Source organism: Physeter macrocephalus, chromosome 16, assembly GCF_002837175.3.
Source record: "Physeter macrocephalus isolate SW-GA chromosome 16, ASM283717v5, whole genome shotgun sequence".
Taxonomy (NCBI): Eukaryota; Metazoa; Chordata; class Mammalia; order Artiodactyla; family Physeteridae; genus Physeter; species Physeter macrocephalus.
In genome coordinates, this window is record NC_041229.1 from 4,575,088 (window position 1) to 4,590,318 (window position 15,231).

At 45.0% G+C, this 15,231-nt stretch overlaps 1 protein-coding gene across 1 annotated transcript in view; it reads left to right on the forward strand.

The window, feature by feature from the left end:
* The window catches only part of PRDM10 (PR/SET domain 10), a 91,028-nt gene that overhangs the window by 70,589 nt on the left and 5,208 nt on the right, over nt 1–15,231 (forward strand). Inside the window, exons 14-22 of the mRNA XM_007121878.4 lie at nt 1,226–1,381; nt 3,114–3,293; nt 4,147–4,257; nt 5,252–5,452; nt 6,104–6,247; nt 6,714–6,884; nt 8,341–8,481; nt 10,704–10,872; nt 14,497–14,600. Of these exons, the coding sequence (XP_007121940.2) occupies nt 1,226–1,381; nt 3,114–3,293; nt 4,147–4,257; nt 5,252–5,452; nt 6,104–6,247; nt 6,714–6,884; nt 8,341–8,481; nt 10,704–10,872; nt 14,497–14,600 (1,377 nt within the window). The remainder of the gene's footprint in view (nt 1–1,225; nt 1,382–3,113; nt 3,294–4,146; nt 4,258–5,251; nt 5,453–6,103; nt 6,248–6,713; nt 6,885–8,340; nt 8,482–10,703; nt 10,873–14,496; nt 14,601–15,231) is intronic.

The following is a 15,231-nucleotide window of genomic DNA, read 5'->3' on the forward strand; positions in this document are numbered from 1 at the left end:
TTTTTTTTGTGGTATGCGGGCCTCCCTCTGTTGTGGCCTCTCCCGTTGCGGGGCACAGGCTCCGGACGCGCAGGCTCAGCGGCCATGGCTCACGGGCCCAGCCGCTCCGCGGCATGTGGGATCCTCCCAGACCGGGGCGCGAACCCGGTTCTCCTGCATTGGCAGGCGGACGCGCAACCACTGCGCCACCAGGGAAGCCCCTATAATATACTTCTGTATTAAGCACTGACCTCCTCCCCTGTATTATATTCTGGAGCAAAATGGGGTGAGGATAAATTCCAGAATATTCATGATTTCATTTGGACTTCAAGTGATAATATTGTTACATGCTAGTGAATGAACAAGTAAGTCTAAATATCTAGTAAAAATATTGTGTCTCTCTCTCTTTTTTTTTTTAAATTACCAAAGCAAAAGGAGACTAGGATTTAATCATAGTTCAGTTAGTGTTGGGAGTCTTGGTAATTTTCTCACTTTACACAAACAATTAGAGAAGTTGCTTTAAGGTGGAATTTAATGGCAAAAGAGATTCCAAAAATAATGAAGGAAAATGTCTTGCAGGGGTGGTTTGATATGACTCACTACTTAGCTCCCATCCATAACTCTTCTTTGCTGGGTATTTATGGCAAAGAGAGTTCAGAGGCCATATTCCTTTGTTTAAGTTAACTAAAAGTATAGGGAATAAGTCCCAATTAAGGGGAAATGATGCTGGTATTGTACTGTTCTCATATATGGGTAATGTGTTTTCTCTCATCTGATTCATGTCTTTAATTCTTCAGAATCTGATTTGATAGAAAGATGTAAAAGGACCAATTACTACAAGGGGCTAAGTTGCTTCTATACATGTTAGAAGCAGGAAAAAGTGAGAAGGAATTATTTTTTGTCCTCTTATAGGTAATTTTTACCAAGATTCATTTAAATCCAAGGGAACTCTTGCTTTTAATCTTAAAAAAAAAAAAAAAAAGGAAAGAAAAATGGGTTCCACGTGATCAGGGCTTGGACTAAGCAAACATTTTCTTCTTCCTCTTCAAGTCCTGTGGGAGGTCGAGGTTGGTAAGGCTTTCTGGCCTCTGCGACGGGGATAGTGTTACTGAGGCCCCTTATCAGTCACACCTGTTTGGCTCCCTGGCCAGGTTGATGAAGATCCACGGCACAGCGTTTGGCTCCCTCTAGCGTCGCTGAGCTGCCTTTGGTCATTTCCCCTGACTTTCTGTGTCCTCACTGCCAGGTGAAAAAGCACGTGCGAAGCTTCCACTCGGAAAAGATCTACCAGTGTACGGAGTGCGACAAGGCCTTCTGCCGCCCCGACAAGCTGCGGCTGCACATGCTCCGGCACTCAGACCGTAAGGACTTCCTGTGTTCTACGTGTGGGAAGCAGTTTAAGGTAGGAACCAGCAAGCAGCCTGGGTGTTCTCGGGCCACTGAAATTGACAAGCTGAGGATGAGCCTGCTCACTTCATGGGCGTGTCATCTACGCTCAAAGAACAGACTTGAGATGTACTTTGTGCCTCATGTTTGACTTAGTTGTTAAGAGAGAAAATTAAGGGGAAAACTCACCTTAATTTCCCCAAATAATTAATTCAAATCCCCAAACAGATTACTAATGCATCTTTTACAAGAATCCAAGTGTATAATGAATAGAACTAAATTGCTATGGAGGAACTCCTAAGAGGACAGTACATTTACCCACCAAATTTTTTACTGAGCACTTATTAAGTGTAAGAGCCTGAAAATTGAGCCCTGGGGCATGAGGACTGCCATCCAACAGAGGTGGGAAATCTGTGGGACGTTGAGAGGGCTTAGACTATTTGGGGGAATGTTAATGACTTACAGGATTAAGATAAAAAATAATAAGTATCAGAAATGTGCCTGGAATTTAGAAGAAAGCAACGGAAAAACCCACGGGAGACTCAGAGATAAGAGTTAAACAAATAAATGTGAAAATGGTAAAATATGCTTCGTTGGGAAACCAGATGATTCTGCAAAGATGTCACTGAGAGACACTCTGCAGAATATGCGTAGGTCATGCTGTCATAGAAACTGGAAAAGAATCTGAAATGGATTCAGGAGGGGAGAACTAATTTTAAGAGGAGGCATTTGTGTAGAATGTGGAGGTTGGTGGGGATGCCTGGCATTGCACCTCTGGACTTCGCATGGATCCAGATACACGGTGGTCAGTCAAGAAATGTTTGTTAAATAAATGTGCTGAAAAATGAAGTAGTTACAGAAGCATCCTCGTACCAAAATGTGGAAAGAACTGGTCTGGTAGAAAGGTTCAAAATCTTTATAAGACCAATAGCAGTGTAATCGTATGTCCAAGAGCAGAGCCTCACTGGATAAGGGAGCTGGCATTTTTGGAATTTGTTTTTATTCAGGATGGGCTCTGCTTCATTTTCTGTCTGTGGACTCACATCAACATGTATCACTAGAAGATTAGATTATCAGACTAAGAGCTGTGACCTAGACCGTGTGCCCCATCCATAGCAGGCAGTGTAACTGCTTACTTGAACTGCTAAATTTATATGATGAGAGATACTTACTTAAATTCATTTGGGATTTAGAGGAACGTCATTATGTGTGTTAAAACGTGTGGTAATTGAGAACACACAGGGCTTTGTAAATCCAGTATTACCTACCATTCATTATTAATTTGTCTTGTAGTTCTTTTTTTTTTTTTTTTTTTTTTAACTTTCTGGCTGCACTGCAAGGCATGTGGGATCTTAGTCCCCCCGACCAGGGATGGAACCCGCACCCCCTGCAGTGGAAGTATGGAATCTTAACCGCTGGACTGCTAGGGGAGTCCCTGTCTTGTAGTTCTTAATACCAAACTTATTCCACGTGCCCTTTGATCACTTCTACATAAATGCAAAACCTTTCTTCTCAAAAATCATTGTGTAGTTTTCAAACGGGATGGTCATTTTCAAGCAAGGCTCATTGGAATGCACTTACTTGCTAGCGAACAGAGTAATTCCCAGCCAGGGTTGCCGTGTCCTCGGATGTAGCCTGGTGGGTTGCGTTACTGCTAACTTGTATTGATTTTTTTTTTACCCCTTCAATTAAAAATCTTCTACTCCCAATCCCCACCCCCTGCCTTCTCAAAAATTCTCTCTAAACAGCGCAAAGACAAACTACGGGAACACATGCAGAGGATGCACAACCCTGAGAGGGAGGCCAAGAAAGCTGACCGCATCAGCCGCTCCAAGACGTTCAAGCCGCGCATCACGTCCACCGACTACGACAGCTTCACGTTCAAGTGCCGCCTGTGCATGATGGGCTTCCGGAGACGAGGCATGCTGGTCAGTGCCAGGCTCCGGACCGCCCGCCCCTGCTCAGGCGATGGCTCTGGCACAGTATTCTGCACTAAATCTGTCACTGGGTTTCATCCCTGGCCAGGGACAAAGCAGAGGCGAACAGTTCCCAGCTTGGGGCTTCTCTCTCCCCTGGTCACCCCTTGCCGCCTTTGCCATGGCTCATTTCTGGTGTCTCTTGGAAGAGGTCTGTTGATCGCTTTTCATTGCTCATTTTGCTTTGCTTTGCCCCTCTCCGGCTCTGCTCTGTGCTTCCTCTTCCTGCTCTCTTCTGTGTTCCCGAACGTCCTCTCTGGCGGGGTTGTTGCCTTGCAGCCCCCCACACCAGTTGTTCCAGATAGGACACAGCAATAGAAGGGAACTTTCCGCCAAGGCAGGGTATGTGAACCGGGTTAGCTGAAGCACCAGGAGAGCCGGGTCTCCGCTCTCAACTCATTTGGCCCTGATGACAGTTTTTGCAGAATATATCTGTATCTCATTCAACGTCCTCAGTAAGGCCAGGGCACTAAATAATGAAAGAGAGGCTTGCATCAGGAGAATTCTCGAAAGAAATTCCTACTAGTGTGATTTTCCTTTTTTCCACCAGCAGCTCTTTCAGTCAAAGGCTATGGGTGGAATCCACAGCAACCCAATTCACCTTCAGTAATTTGCTGAATTACTGTTAACTCCTGTTAACGCGTCAGTATCAGAGGGTCCCGGCAGTGCTGGGTCTGGCCAGAGGCCTTATGTTTGGGGTGTTGCTTCAGAGAGTTTCACCTGCTCACACTCAGTATCGGAGGTATTTGTTCAGCGTCTGCTTGTCACGGGGCCTCTTCTTCTTATTTGCTTTATTTCCTTTTAGGTAAATCACTTATCAAAGAGGCACCCAGACATGAAGATAGAAGAGGTGCCAGAGTTAACTCTACCCATCATAAAGCCCAACCGTGACTACTTTTGTCAGTATTGTGATAAGGTAAAAGGAAACGGTCCATAGGAGGATACCTCTGTGGGAGCCCCACTCAGGGCCAGTTTGTCTGCATGTATAAATATATACTAGGATCTCGCAGTTTCTCTTAACAGATGGTTCCCTGTCTCTCAGTAGTCTTCCATTCAGACAAGAAGGGGCCAGAAGTGCAGCCTCATTTTAAGCCCCAATTTTTTTCTTAAGAATTAGTCAACTGTGTTTTTCTTGTTCCTTCTCTCTGTGAGGAGAGGCTTGTTACCAAGAGCTTAGTATATGAATTCGTTTTAAATTCCTAAGCTCTAAAATGAGGGTGTTTGTCATCCTACTTGTAAAATATAGAGTAGATTTTGGATTTCTAGGAGATTGAGTAGGATGTGAAAAAGTCTTGTGGTGGAATACTCTGTTTGTACTATTCCATTCTTGATTTTTGCATAGTTACAAAAAACACAGGAATAGAATATACATTTATTGTTTCGTTGTAATATTGTTTCCTTATACAATGTCAGCTGTATCAGTTATAAGCTGTGTATAAGTAGTGTCAACTTAAAAGTAAGAAACATCTTTTAAGCACAGATTCACCACTACAGGTTCTAGTTGCTATTAGACTTGCCATTTTGGAAGATTCTTTGGCATCTAGTAGTCAACTATGTACATCACATGAGAGCTTTCACAGAAAGACTAAAGGGTGAACTGGCCTTAAAAGAAATTGTTTCTATGACTGTATATTCACCTCTTAAACTTTAGGGTAAAGGTAGAGGTGTTTTTACTATTCCTATCTTAGATGTATAAATTCAAGGCAGATGCCTCACATATCTATGGGATGTTCTTACGTTTTTCTGATTTATGTTATATCCTCATTATCCTTCAATGTATCTGTTAATATATTTTATTTTGGACTACGTGAATACTTTTTCTCATTTCCTTGTAATGAAATTGTTAGATTGCCTGAAGCAAGAAAGTGGAAGTATATACTGCTTTCATGGCAAAGCTTTTGAATTTGCAGGTTTATAAAAGTGCCAGCAAGCGAAAAGCCCATATTCTGAAGAACCATCCTGGGGCTGAGCTCCCACCAAGCATTCGGAAACTTCGTCCCGCTGGCCCTGGAGAACCAGACCCCATGCTGAGCACCCACACCCAGCTCACAGGCACTATAGCTACCCCGCCCGTGTGCTGCCCCCACTGCTCCAAACAGTACAGCAGCAAGGTACGGGGAAGGCTCCGGACCACGTCAGAACCAAGGTCATGGTTTAAGGGAACATTGCTTAAGAGAAGATGGTACTTATCCAGATGCCGTGATGGCGTCTTCTGAATTGATGGGGGTGCTAAAGGAGCTGCTTCCTGAGAACAGGGAGCATAGCGCAGAACGGGAAGAGAATACGGTGTGGACTTTCCCGGGAATCAGTGCCATCTGAGCACTTGAATGGTTTCCTTTTCCCTTGGCCCCAGGTGGGTCTCCGATTTGAATATTCTCTGCTCGTGGTTTATGAGCTCAGGCTTGCAGCAGCGCTCCATAAGAACTTAAATGATGGTTCTTGAAAAGGGGGTCATTTTTGCTGCGGGGCTTGTCATTGATTGCTGCAGGTGTTGGTGGGATCAGGGGATGCTGTGAAGTATTCTGACCTTGCCTGATAGCGTGGGGGTCACGCGAGCCTTTACTTTCTTTCCAGCGTCTTCTTTTTTCCCTTTCATACCATTGTCCCGCTTCAGGAAGGGCAGGCAGAGCCAGTGTTGCTCTTTTTTTTTTTTTAAACATAACATGAAGGACTATAGGAACCACTGGAGGGCTTGCATTTGAGAAAGATCGAAAATAACCTATTCTAGTAAATTCTTCTTGGTTCTTGCCATAACTTTTCAGACCAAGATGGTACAACACATTCGAAAGAAGCATCCAGAGTACGCCCAGCTCCCCAACACCATACACACACCTCTGACAACAGCCGTGATCAGTGCGGCTCCAGCTGTTTTAACTACTGACAGTGCTACCGGAGAGACTGTGGTGGTAAGTGTGTGACCGGTAAGAGCAACTCCTGTCCTCCGCTGCCCATGACAGCTTCAGTGCCAAGGCCATGTCTGTCTTGGTATTTAATTGGCTGCAGATGTAGCCCACCACCCTTCAGGGTTCTATACCAGGCATGATGCTTAACGATTGGGTCTCCCAGTCGGTGCTTTCCAAAGCTCTCTGTAAAAGGAGTAGCAGGAAATTCTCAGTGCTGCTTGTTCACTGCAAGATTGTCAGAACCTCCGGGGTAACTCCCTGGGCCTGACACAGACAACAGCTAGAGGTATATAGGTAATCTTCCAACACCTTCTTAACTCTGGGTATTTTTCTGTCTGAGCTCAGGGCTTATTTGTGGTCCCATGATCCCACCAGTTAGACAAACCAACTTTTTGTAGGATTTCAGAGCACTGAAATAGCTACAAGCAGCAGTGTTATCAGCTGATGTGCTTTTTTGTGATTTTTGCAGACAACAGACTTGCTAACCCAGGCTATGACGGAACTGTCCCAGACCTTAACGACGGATTACCGAACGCCGCAAGGGGACTACCAGAGAATCCAGTACATTCCTGTCTCGCAGTCTACATCTGGTCTACAGCAGCCTCAGCACATACAGCTTCAAGTGGTGCAGGTGGCCCCGGTACTGTCCTGCATTTATTCCTCTTTACCTGCGTGAATGCCATATTGCCACCAGCCAACACAGCAGCTGGGGTCAGCTAAAACCCCTAATTCTCAGAGCTGGGACTGGGCCCTACATACTGTGCATGTCAGCTTGGAGTCTAAGGCATTTGTAAAGCCCTGGCGGTCGAGGGCTCTGGACTCAGCAGTGTAAGAGATTTCTGTCAACAGTATCCAGAGATTTCCGGCTCCAGTGTATACCACTGTCCTGCCCTACTGCAGGCCAGCACTGAGCCTCTTCTGAACCCTTACCCTGGGCACCCAGGTGGACTACTTGGTGAGGAGCCTGTTTGATCAGCCCCCACCCAGGCATCGAATGACGTCTCTCAGTGGGACGTTGTAAGGAATAATTGTGAATTTTGAATATCGATGAGTACCTTATTAGTAGCAAGTTATAACTGTTCCTTCTACAAGGTAATTAATACCTCATTCTTACTGATTCAGGAGCTAAAAGAAAAAAGTCCTCCCAGAGCTATTGTTTCATTTAATTATACTAAGGAAATGTACTCAAGGCACACATAAACAAACGTTTTGCTTTGAAATAAATTGGACTCTGAAAATTTAAAACTAATATGAAAGCAGGAAAGAGGAAGTTGCCACTGGCATTGACTATTCTTTATCTTTTTTTTTTTTTTAATAGGAGGGTTCTTAATTTTAGGCTTTGGAGGAATCTATGAATCCCTGAAGTTGTCTGTAAATTATGATATATATGTACATTATTTTAGAAAAAGGATCTGTACCTTCACCAGATTCTCAGAGTTGTCTGTGATACATAAAAGGTTAGGAACCACTGTTCTAGTGGTTAAGTGTGACAAGCTGAAAGCAAATTTTCTCCTTTGATCTCTTTTTTTTTTTTTTTTTTGTGGTATGCGGGCCTCCCTCCGTTGTGGCCTCTCCCGTTGCGGAGCACAGGCTCCGGACGCACAGGCTCAGCGGCCATGGCTCACGGGCCCAGCCGCTCCGCGGCATGTGGGATCCTCCCAGACCGGGTCGCGAACTCGGTTCCCCTGCATCGGCAGGCAGACGCGCAACCGCTGCGCCACCAGGGAAGCCCCTCCTTTGATCTCTTTTAACTGATAAAGGGTAGGCCATTAAAATTAATTGAAACTTAAGGGAAAAAAGATTTTTGATTCCTGAGAGCTTCTCATTCAGTTTCTTATTAGGAGCTATATTCCCTCATCTCCTCCTCTTCCAGAATGAAATCGCATTACTGTCTTACGGTTAATAAGCATAACTTTTAAAACTATTTTTTTCCCTGATGCTTGCCAGCTCGGCCCCGGTGTGGGCCCTCCGGGAGTGAGCCCCGGCTCCGAAGCCCTGCCTGTTCTGCTGCTGGGATGTTGTTTCAGCTACACCTTTTCTCTGGAAGGCTTTCCTTTAACCTTAATCAGCGTGGGTCTGGGTTTCTCCTCCCGCAGGCCACTTCCCCTCACCAGTCCCAGCAGTCCACAGTGGACGTCGCCCAGCTCCACGATCCTCAGACCTACACGCAGCATGCCATCCAGGTGCAGCACATCCAGGTCACGGAGCCCGCCGCCCCGGCCGCGCCCACCTCCCAGGTACGCTGCTCCCGGGACTAGTCTCAGGTTCATGTGGCCTCAGGGACCCTGAAGATGTACTGAGAGCGAAGACATGTGACCTTCAGGCCTGGTCTCCTTGACTATGGAAATGATATCATTATTCTGTGGGCCTTTAAAGGGGCTTAACCTCTGCCTCCAATTTTTCTGTTGGTATTAGGGATGCACTTCCATTAAGCGCTTAGCTTCCCCTGTCCAGATGGAGCCCTGGGCTCTGATCTCCTAGAGACAACATTGGCCTTTGCTTCCTGTTCTAAATGGCTGTGTGACAGTCGGCAATTGCTAGGTTGTTTCTATAATTTTGGAAGAGTGACTTTGTGGAGTATCACTGTGTCTGTGTGACAGAGACTGTCATTGAGATCGCAGAGTTACATCCATTCAGAAAATGTTTATTAAATTCTTACTCTTTGCAGGAAACTTTTCTAGGTCTTGCCCTCAAGGAGCTTAGAGTCTAGCAGGGATATAACACCTATATATAAGAAAATAGGGCATGAAATGAAGGTATCTGAGCCATAAAGGATGCCTGTAGACCCACCCCTGACATTCCCAGGTTCCAGAGCACAAAGAAGGCCTGCATACCATCATCCTGAGTAGTTAAAAGTTTCAATCAAGTTCACAAATCATTAAATAAACATGTTCTGTCTTCCCTGCTTGACATAGGTACTTTCATAATGATAAAATTGAAAACTATACATAAAGTAACAATGGATACTAAACAACATGGATAGCGCCAATTCAAAATTAAATGCGTTCTTCTGCCAAACACGTGGTTGGCGCTGGTAGCGGCCTGGTGTGGGTGGGAGGAATGTAGGAGAAAGGTTGTCTGTCTCTCTTTTGCTGGCTCCAATTGCTGTGGAATCCATAGGAAAAACATGCACTTTCTCTGCCTTCCTATTTATTGGGGGGTGGGGGGAGGCTTGACATCTGATTGCCCCTCCTCCCCACCCCCCCAGTAAGGTTTCTGGTGACTTCTCCCAGCCCAGGACAGGCAACCTCTATCCACGAGGGGCCGTGAGTTTCCCACACCCACTAGCTTCACGCTTCTAAGTTTCTCAAAGGAACCCGAGGCTGGAGGGCCAGGACAGACTCAGTTCCTTGTCAGGATGAGGTGGCCCAGGGACAGCCGTCCCCAAGCCTGCTTCCCCTTTCTCCTCACTCAGGCTCCTTCGTGCACTCACAGGGCCTGTGTACCACGTGGACACCCCACCCCATGTGTCTCAGCTCCATCCACACCCCTGCAAATGGCGATCCATGGCCACCCCTTTGGTCCCAGGTGCCCGAATACCGTCAGAGGGGCCACATCCAGGAGACAGGACCCCTGCAGGAGGCCAAGCCTAGGGAAGAGACTTGTGCGGGTCCCAGAAGTGGGTGCAGGGCCATTTCCAAAGTCTCTGAGGCCTCACCTGAGAAGGGCACAGCTGGAGAAGGGCCAGCCAAGATCCCTGCAGGGGTCCCTCTTGCCTGGGTCTGAGGACCATGTGGATGTGTCATTAGGTTAGTGGAGTACAGGTGAGGGAAAGACGGTGTTTAGCAGGGAATCGAGGAAAATTTTGTAGAAGTGGTGTTTGAATTAGGTCTTGAAGGAGGGGTATGATTTTCATATGGTAGCTGGGGAGGCATTATGATCTGAACATGCTCTCACTGTGAGTAAAGGCACAGAGGTGGGAAACTGTGGTGTATTTGTAAAGACTGTGTAGGTTAGTGACAGGAGATGGTGTTTGGAAACAGCACTGGAGCTGGAGCGTGGAGGGCCTGAATGGCAGATAGTGGGGCGGGGGCTTTATCCTGTAGGTGGGATGTATCCCCGTGTTTATCTCCACTAACTGGGGGAGTATCCAGTGCACATCAACGGGGATTCTGACTTCCGGGTTCTACTTCAGTTTGTGTTACAGGTTAGCTTTGTGACTCCGGCAAGTTATTGGGCTTCTCAGGTTTTTTTTAATGTAATGAAGATAATTATACTTTCATTCATTTACTTTTATAACAAGCATACGGAAATTAAGTTTTTGGATACCCTTGTAGATAATCCTTTGGAAACGAATTAGGATTTCCTAGTTATGATTGCTTGTCATTCATTCTGCTCTTATTTAAAATATTACTAGTTTAGCAGTGCTACCTTCAGTGTTACGGTCCCCATGATCACGATGTACTTTCTTCAGTGGCTAGTTGACAGTTTAATGCATCCTGGTCTCTTTTCTCTCGAGGTGGCAGGGCAGCCGCTGAGCCCCTCCCCGCAGCAGTCTCAGCAGGGGCTCAGCCCCTCCCAGGTTGCGGGCAGCTCCTCGCAGGGCCAGGCCCTCCAGCAGCAGCCCCAGAGCACCACGGTCCAGCACACGTACCTCCCCAATGCCTGGAATTCCTTCCGCGGCTACTGTAAGTGAGGGTGGCCCTCCTGGGTGCGGGTGGGGAACCTGCAGCCCCGGGGAGGAATTTCATCAGCTTTATCATCCATTTTCTGGCTTAAAGGATCATTGGCCATTTTCTACACTCTGTAGAACTTGTACCTCAGTGAGTCTCACGGCACAATTCAAGGCGGCGTCTGATTCAGGGCCACCCTGAAATGACATGTTTCCAAGACTTCAGGAATATTGCTGGAGGAAGTGTAGGCAGGTGGTTTGAGGGTATGAGGTCATGATTCACCTCTTCCACCAATATTTACTGAATATCACTGTGCTAGACCCTGCGTGTACGAAAGATTAATACTGACATTCGTATAAGTAACACCACACAATAAGAATGTTAGCTAACTTTCATCAAGCTCTTACCATGTGCCAGGAATGATTCTAAACTGCATCTATATCACATCCAGTATACACAACAACCTCCTAGGAAAGTACAATTGTTACTTGCATTTTACAGATAAGACAATTTAGACACAGCGCAACTCGTCCAAGGAACATAGCTACTTAACGGAGGCCTGGAACCCAGGCAGTCTGGCTCCAGAGTTTACACTGTAAACCAACCCACTGTGTTGCCCCTCCTAACAAGATAGTCTTGGGCTCAAAGAGACCATTATCTCGTGGAGATAGATATATGAGTAGCTGATTTCAAAACCCTGAGGTTAGTGCTACCAGAAGCAGTTTAGCCTGGCGGCCAAAGGTCAAACAGGTAAAAAATCATGGTGGGGACAACAGCCTTGGGTATGAGCTGAAAAGTTTGAGACCCTTATCATTGAAGATCTGGGAGAAACAGTAACAGTTAGAGCTCAGTAGTAGGAGCTAGGAGGAATAAGGGCTGTGTTGATCTCTCTCCTACTACTGATTTCTTTGTTTGGGTCCGTCTCTGCTGTGATTGATCTTTGGCTGTGTTATGTAGATTTGGTGTGGAGACCAGGCTCAAAGGCTACCATTTAGTTATCTTTACCATCTATTCTCCTAAATACTGGTGGTCACAACGAGAGCTGAGTCTAGTTTCTGTCAGGGAAGGATTCCTCCTCATGATAAATCCCAGTAGGATCCTGGTAAATAGATAGACATTTATACTCAGTTTAATTCCTGTGAGAGGAACATGGAAATGATGCTGACAGCCACTGTAATAATAGTAAGAACTAGCATTCTAACTTGATGAAACAATCTGAAAATTTTTATTGGGAAAAAAGTTTAAAATATACAAAAATAGGGAATTCCCTGGCGGTCCAGTTGTTAGAGGAGTCCGTGCTTTCACTGCTGAGGGCCCGGGTTCAATCCCTGGCGGGGGAACTAAGATCCTGCAAGTTGCACGGCACGGCCAAAAAATGTGTGTGTGTGTGTGTGTGTGTGTATACACACACACACACACACACACACACACACACACACACACAAAATAGAACAGTATAATGAGTGCGCCTGTACCCATTATCCAGCTTCAGCAGTTATCATGGCCAATCTCATCTGATACGTACATGCTGTCATCCTCTCCCAGTCCTCCAGCTATATAATAATTCATATCATTTCATCCATAAATATTTTTTTAAAAACCCCACAACTCTAAGTGTCGTTATCACGCCTAAAAATAAATTACAGTAATTCTTTAATACCATCAAATATCCAGTGTTCATATTTCTGTGATTGTCTCATAAATGTCTTTTTAAAAAAATATTTTATTTATTTTTTAGTTGGTCACGCTGGGTCTTAGTTGTGGCAGGCGGGCTCCTTAGTTGCAGCAGGTGGGCTCCTTAGTTGTGGCATGCGAACTCTTAGTTGCGGCATGTGGGATCTAGTTCCCTGATCAGGGATTAAACCCAGGCCCCCTGCATTGGGAGTGTGGAGTCTTAACCACTGCACCATTGGGGAAGTCCCATAAATGTCTTTTTACTAGTTGGTTTTTCAAATTGGGTTCCAAATAAGGGCCATACATTGCAATCGATTATACCTTTTGAGTTTCTTTTAATACATGTGTTCTCCTTCTCTCTTTTAAGTTGCAATTCACATGTTGAAGAAACTGGATCATTTGTTTGTAGAGCTCCCCACATTCTGGATTTTGCTGTTGACATCCCTGTATTGTCATTTAAGATGCTTTCCTCTGTCCCTTTTATTTCCTATAGATGGGCAGTTAAACCTAGAGGCTTGATCAGATTCAGGTTCAGTTTTTTTCCCCCAAAACACTCCATAGCTGTTGGTGTGTAGTTCCATCGGGAGGCACATGATGCTTGTCTTTTTCCTTTGCTCCACTATTTCAGTAGGGATTGCAAAGTTGTCATATTCTATCATTCTTTATACACTTATTGCTAGAAAACTTCCGTAACAAAAACAATTTTACCTTAACCATCAGGTTACTCTGAGGTACAATTTGTACAGGAACAGCAGAATAGATGCTTTAAATACTCAGCTCATCTCCTTTATTTACCAGTTTTCAAAATAATGAGTTGTTTCCTAGTATTATCCAAGGTGACCGATGCCGGGCATGTGTGTGTCTTAGTATCGCTGGGTACTTGTGAATTTCAACCCACCGGATGTGTTTCAAACCATTGTAGTCAGGGCTTCCCTGGTGGCGCAGTGGGTGGTTAAGAATCCACCTGCCAATGCAGGGGACAGGGGTTCGAACCCTGGTCCGGGAAGATCCCACATACCGTGGAGCAACTAGGCCCGTGCGCCACAACTACTGAACCTGTGCTCTAGAGCCTGCGAGCCACAACTACTGAAGCCCGTGCGCCTAGCGCACAAGAGAAGCCACTGCAATGAGAAGCCCGTGCACCGCAACGAAGAGTAGCCCCCGCTCGCAGCAACGAGCGAAAGCCCGCATGCAGCAACGAAGACCCAATGCAGCCAAATATTAAATAAATAAATAAATAAATTTATTTAAAAAAAAACCAAACCATTACAGTCATTATCCTTGTTGATGCTCAGATTATCCCATCTTTGGCTAGTGGGAACATCTTTCTGTATCTTTCCCACATGACTCTGCAGTCTTCTATAGTGTCTTACACGCTGGTATGACACCAGATTCCATGCTCACCGTGTACATTTCTGACCCAGGTTTGGAATCAGCCATTTTCCCAAAAAGTCCTGGTTCCTCTGAGTAGAGGATGTGATTTAGAGGCTGTCAACTGGGTGCTCGGGTGAACTCTGTTTTTAATTAGCTTTAATAACACGGTAGTGAAGTGAAATTCATGTTAGACTAAGTTGTGATTGCTAGGCAATAGTGGATACATTGTGCCAGTAATCAAATGTGACTGTAAAAGATAAAAATATTGAGCTAACAGGTGAATCTTTGTAACTTATCTCAAGGTTTTAAAATTTTTGAATATTTGTCTTTCTGGATATTCAGAAGCCACATTTGAAGGAGATGCATTGATTGTTTCCAACATTTGGTAACTCTCTACTAGCCTCACGTGATCAATTCTTAATCAGAGGTGCTTTCGCTGTATCAAGAAATCATATCAACATAAGACTTTCAGAGCAAGCAAATCCATGGAAAGTGACTCAGTAGGGAATGTGGTCACTGGTTAGGTATTTGTTTCTACAACCTGTATTAAAATCTGAGACCACTGAACTATGGCTCCTTCCTGTTTTTCAGCATCGGAGATTCAGATGATGACGCTCCCCCCGGGTCAGTTTGTGATTACAGACAGTGGCGTGGCAACTCCGGTCACCACTGGCCAAGTGAAGGCGGTGACTCCAGTAAGCTGCACTGCTTGGAGGGTTTTCCTGTTCCCCACGCTGCACCACCCCCGCCCTCCCCCATCTTCTCCCAAACTCTTCACATCTGAGTTAGAGGCACCTCCGCTGTATTCCTATAATTTCTTGTGGTGCTATATTATAGCACAGTTTATTTTTTTTTAAATTTTATTTCTTTTTTACTTTTTTCTTTGAAGTGTAGTTGATATACAATGGTGTGCCAATCTCAGCAAAGTGACTCAATTTTACACATACATACATTCTTGTTTACATTAAAAATTTCTGTATTTTTTAAAATATTCTTTTCCATTATGGTTTATCCCAGGAGATTAGATATAGTTCCCTGTGCTCTACAGAAGAACCTTGTTGTTTCTCCATTCTAAATGTGATAGTTTGCATCTGCTAACCCCAAACTCTCAATCTGTCTCTCTCCCTCCCCAGCCCCCTTGGCAACCACAAGTCTGTTCTCTGCGTCTGTCGGTCTGTTTTGTAGATAGGTTCGTTTGTGTCGTATTTTAGATTCCACGTGTAAGTGATATCATATGGTATTTGTCTTTCTCTTTCTGACTTACTTCACTTAGTATGATAATCTCTAGTTGCATCCACCTCACTACAAATAACTCAATTTCATTTC